We start from the raw sequence: 5,149 nt of genomic DNA, 5'->3' as shown, positions 1-5,149 counted from the left end.
GAAGCAGCAGACCTGACATCTCCTCCTTCCAGAGTTCTGGGTTATGTCTTCATGTTTTCTGTATAGAACTAATTCATGTGTCTGTCTACACGTTGGGTGAGTGTCGAGTATTTGGTGGTGTATATGGGGTGGGAATGCACGTTTGTGTCCGCGTGCGTGCCTGTTCGTCTGTGTCTATATGTCAGGTTGGGTCTTAGACTCCACCTCTCTGGGAACATCTCAGGCCCTCTAAAGTACGGAGGCCTATCTCCCCTCACCACACTCCCTGCCGGTGGCTGATGCCCTCAGACGTTGGTGTGTTGGTGGTCCTTGTCGTCTGGGGCTGGGCGCTCATGTATGTACCGGCTCACTCCTGGTGGCCGATTGGCGGGGCCGGGCGCCTGTGGCCCGGCTGGGCTCCTTCGGGGGGTGGGATGCCCTCAGACCTCCGGCCTCTGGGCCTGAAGCTCGGTCCTCTCTGGCACAGCTGGCTGCCGGCAGAGCCCGCGGGCACGCCACTGCAACCCCCTCTGACCTCTGCTCCGTAGCTGCTGGGTGACCTCTCCTTTGGGGCTCTACTCAGCTCTTCCCAGGAGGGTGGCACGGTTCCCCCCCTTTGGTGGTCCTCCTCGGGTCCTCGTACTCTGGGGCCTCTGGATGTCGGGGGCTTGGATCTCCTCCATACCTGCTTCATGCCCTGGAGGACGGGGCTGTGGCCCCCCCACACTCCCTAGCAGATCGTTACATGGAGAAACCTTTGGAATGCAAGCATGCTGATCCACACAGGTGTGCACACAGGTGTACACACGGGTATTCACAGACGCGGACTACAGCTTTCTTGGCTGCTGCCTCAAAGCACATTGTGCGCTGTCTATCTTGCGTGCTGCACAATATCGTTTAATATTTAGTATCTACTGATATCTACTGCTAGCTAGTTTATTGTGATGGTGCTGTTTTTATTATGTTGTTCTTTGTTGTTTGCTTTCTCTTCTGTTTTTTTTCTCCATACAGGTGACCCAGGTGTTTTGTTTGTTTTTTTTCTTTCTTCCCCCCCTTCTCACCGTCTCTTCTCCCCTCTGGTTTTCTTTCTCTCCCTCTCTTTCTTTCATTCTTTCTCCCTGTCCTATCCCCCAGTCATGTCTGTCCCGTTTGTAGCAAAATAAAATAAATACATAATTATAATCAAGGTCAATCAAATGGACCAATATGGCAAGGCCATGATGATCCACTTGGTAAAATAAATCTGCTTGGCATCTTTCTTGGCCTTAAGACAACATTTCTGATGCTAAAGATCCAAACGGGACACAAAAAAAAAGAAAAAAGAACTAATTCATGACTCTAACTTCTGCATTAATATTTAACCTAATGTAATCATAGCTGCTTCAGTATTTATGACAGTATTTCTGACTGTAACACATTCAGTTGATGCTGGTAAACATTTAGACGGGTTTGCTCGTGTCAGCGTACAAAACTGCCGCTCCTGTGATTGTCTGGCTTTGACCTGACGTGCTAATGGCTCTGCAGCCAGCCCAGGTACGATACAGCAGGTGACTGCGCCTCCTCAGAGGGATCAGACAGCAAACCAGAGCTATGTTCTTTATGTAAAAGCCATCTGATCAGACCCAAAACCACGTCTCTTCATCACTTCACGTTTGTTCAGCAGAGCCCAGCATGTTATGGACACCGGGTGGCTGTAAAACACTGATGTTGTGTTTCAGCTGCTAATCAATCCTGTCAGATCTGCATACACGACTGTGTTCGTTTTCTACATTCATGAGGGACATTTGGTCTGTTTCCATGTTTCTTTGGTGCTCTATGCAGACTCTGGAATAGTCAGATTTAATTCAGTTTGTTAACTTTTTTAAACTTGACTGGGAAAAAGCTTCTTCAGGACTGTAGCTCACTTTTCTGCACCTCAGACAGCAACTGTTTGAAGCATCTTGTATTATATGCAGATCAAACGTGAACATTTCTCTGTACGGTGACAGAGTTCAGCCTTTATATTGGCTTTGAGTGCTCTGCACTTTGCTGGGTGCTGTGTTTGTGCCTCGGTCAGAGACTTGGTGTGTGTCCTCCACCTGTGTGTGAGGTGTCTGCATGTGTGTGTGCAGCTGCAGGGACATGCTGGGAGTTTATGGTTAGCTCTCACAAAGTGAGCATGATGTGAGTTCGGCAGGTTTTTGCACATGCTGCAGGATAAATCGGGTAATTACAGATTTATCTGTATTATGGGAAATGATCTGCTGCTGTGAACAGTGTTCGGATTGGATGGTTTTGTCACATGATCACATGGACTATTTGCACAGATTGGTATTATTGTCTGATCTTTGCTATTGTCGCGCCTTGAGGCATCAGTTGAATAGAAACATGAATCCCGCAGGTCTGGAGGAGGAGCTGCTGTTGAACGTGATGAGGGACGAGCTGATGACTCACCCGTGTAAAAACCAGGGTTATGTGTTGGAGGACTTTCCCCAAACACGTGAACAAGCCAAAGAGCTCTTTGACGGTGAGTCGGACACCCCGAGGCTCTTGCACGTCAGGGCCTCACCTGCTCACTCACTCTTCTCTTCTCCAGGTAAAGAAGAGGATGCAACATCCCAGAATTCTTTAACCAGCATTATACCCGGTACCTGCAGGGAGCTGTGACTCAGATCCTTTTATTTCTCATTTAACAACAACAGTAACAGATGTGCAGCCTGCTCCATCAGTAACAGTTGTCTTGTGTGGCCACAGAGTTTGTGTTGTGCCTGGAGGCCACAGAGGCCTTCCTGTTGGATCGAGTGCTCAACCTGCCCGAGAGCCGCGTGCAGGAACACAACTGCGAGCCAGAGAACTTCTCGAGGCGGCTGGCTGCTTACAACGAGAAACAGTCGGAGGATGATGTGGTCCTCAACTACTTTTATGAGCATGACATCATCCCTCTGCAGTTTGGTAACCCGTGAAGAGAGACTGCATCACTTGTGAGGGGGAAATCTTTCTTAGTGTTGCTAAAAGTCTCTGTGCTCCTCGTCTGCAGAGATCAGCAGCAACGCTGAAGCAGACTGCCTGCCTCTGATGCAGAAGGTCATTGACATGGTGGGCCAGCCCAGAAACTACGGTCCCAGCAGCCAGGAGGTGAAGGAGGAGGAGAGGAGGAAGGCTGGCGAGAGGCTGAGGAGAGAAGCCCAGGAGAGAGCAGAGGTGGAGCAGATGGAGGCCGACGAGGCCAGAGCCAGGGCTGCACGCTGGGCTGAGTGGGTAGGTGGAGGAGAAAGACGAGGCGCTGTTAACGACATATAAAACACATTTCCTAACAATGAGCAGAGGAGTGCGCTGTGAAGAGCTCTGCTTTAACAAGCAGACAGTCAGTGTCACTCTGCTGGCCATGACGGATACACACCAGAAGAGGCAACAAGCTGAACTATTCTCTACATGTCTCTGTGTATTAGACTAAGAAGCTGGAGCAGGTGAGGCAGCAGGAGGAGGAGGAGCTGGAGGCCACGTCGCGCCCCATGAGGGGCTACCTGATGGAACAGGTAGTGCCCACGCTGAGCCAGGGTCTGACTGCATGCTGCCGAGCTCAACCACAGGACCCCGTGGACTTCCTGGTATTTCACTGCCCACAGATTATTGCCTGGTCGTTAGCGTCTCCTCCACGTGGCGTTAATCGTGATGGCGTACATCTCTTTGTCTTTCAGGCAGAGTACTTGCTGAAGAACAACCCTTTTGAAGCCGATCACGAGCAGCTTTCCTAGCCGAGGAGAATTTCCTTTGAGTCTTTGAGACTCGTCAGAGCATTTCAGTCGTCACACGCCAAGTGTCCCCAACTCCATGCTGGGATTTTGATTAGGTGTGATTTGTAAGTGGCCCATTCTCCTGCCCCTGTTGCATTCATACACGGTTTGTTTGGGCTCTCGTGTGCTGGCCGTTACTTAAAAGCAACCCAAAAAGCAGATGAAAGTGTGCACAAAACCAGGAGCTAATTAGGAAGTTAATTTGCTTAATAAACTTGGTAAACTGTAAAGCAGACACGCTCGGGTCATAATTGCTTTGATTTAGCTTCAGATTTCCAGGAAGGATAAATGTTACGAATGGCGGCTAATTTGTCGGTCTCTCATGTTGCCACTCGTGACTGCAAAGTGTACATAATTGGTTGCGACAGAACACCAAACGATTTCATTGTACGTACTTAATCACCACATGGGGAAATTAGTGGAGTTTATTTGGGAAACACTGTGATGCAAGCTGCTGCAACACTGTTGGACTGCAGCACGTGTGCCCCCGGTACACACACACACACACACACACACACACACACACACACACACACACACACACACAGTTCTCTGTCATAGTGAGCACCATGCACTATGTGGGCACACACACAGGTGTAGCAGCTGAGATGTCACCTGTCCATCTTCGCGATGTGCTGAAATAACCCGAGTGTAGCATCTGTAACACCGGTTACATTAACACTAAACACAGTTTCAAACCCACAACACAACAAACAGGTCCCTGCTAGATGGTGATGTCATACTAAAATGTGTTGGATTTTTGCTTGTACGGGTCCTCTAAGGCGAGGCCTGAGAAAAGCTTCCCAGTAAACTGCAGTGACCTCTGTCCACTGATGGTGCTGGGTGTACTGGTTCTATGGTGGGAGGTGAGAACAGCTCCCAGTCTTTGCTGCATTTGTGGACTGGTGTTACTGTGTAGGATCAGCACGTGCTCGGCCTTCTTTAGCGCCACGCTTCTTTGCTGTGATTGGCCCTGAGGCCGAGGTGCTGTTTCTACTCCTCCCAACATCTGAAGCGTATTTTTAAAAGGTATTTGTTTAAGTACCGTGGGACTGTGCTGGGGAGGTATCGCTGATGTTGTTGTGGTTTGTTCTCCACCATCCATCACAGTCTGTGTGGCAGCAGCCAGGAGCTCTTTGTCCTGTGTGTGTGTTTCGTCTCCCTTTTAGAAAATCCCCGAGTATTCAAACGTAACTCAATTCATCCTGCTGCGTTCTGGTCACCGATGACCTTTGAGCGCTCCGGACAGACTCACTGGTTCGATGTTATTCCCCGAGGAAACGGCTCCTCCATCATCTCCTGGCTGTTTTACAAGCAGTGTTTTACCACTAGGTGTCAGCCTTGGATTACCTATTAACTGTCGGGAGGCCGTGACGGTGATAATGATGAGTCTCTTT

At 49.5% G+C, this 5,149-nt stretch overlaps 1 protein-coding gene across 3 annotated transcripts in view; it reads left to right on the top strand.

Moving 5' to 3' along the window:
* LOC146546190 (adenylate kinase 7-like) overlaps window positions 1-3,982 on the top strand; it is a 15,540-nt gene extending 11,558 nt beyond the window's left edge. For all 3 annotated transcript variants that reach the window (XM_085266624.1, XM_085266623.1, XM_085266625.1), the window contains 6 exons: window positions 2,360-2,485; window positions 2,555-2,605; window positions 2,713-2,910; window positions 2,996-3,216; window positions 3,408-3,566; window positions 3,657-3,982. In XM_085266624.1, coding sequence (XP_085122750.1) covers window positions 2,360-2,485; window positions 2,555-2,605; window positions 2,713-2,910; window positions 2,996-3,216; window positions 3,408-3,566; window positions 3,657-3,713 — 812 coding nt within the window. In that variant the 3' untranslated portion in view covers window positions 3,714-3,982. The remainder of the gene's footprint in view (window positions 1-2,359; window positions 2,486-2,554; window positions 2,606-2,712; window positions 2,911-2,995; window positions 3,217-3,407; window positions 3,567-3,656) is intronic.
* The last annotated feature ends 1,167 nt before the right edge of the window (window positions 3,983-5,149 follow it).

The sequence above is a fragment of the Mchenga conophoros genome, unplaced genomic scaffold (assembly GCF_057382185.1).
Source record: "Mchenga conophoros isolate Kocher_MC1m ecotype Shallow Benthic unplaced genomic scaffold, M_conophoros_male_GT1.1 unmapped_scaffold_5, whole genome shotgun sequence".
Lineage (NCBI taxonomy): Eukaryota > Metazoa > Chordata > Actinopteri > Cichliformes > Cichlidae > Mchenga > Mchenga conophoros.
Note: the sequence above shows the minus strand (reverse complement) of the source record. Positions and strands in the feature narration are given on the sequence as shown.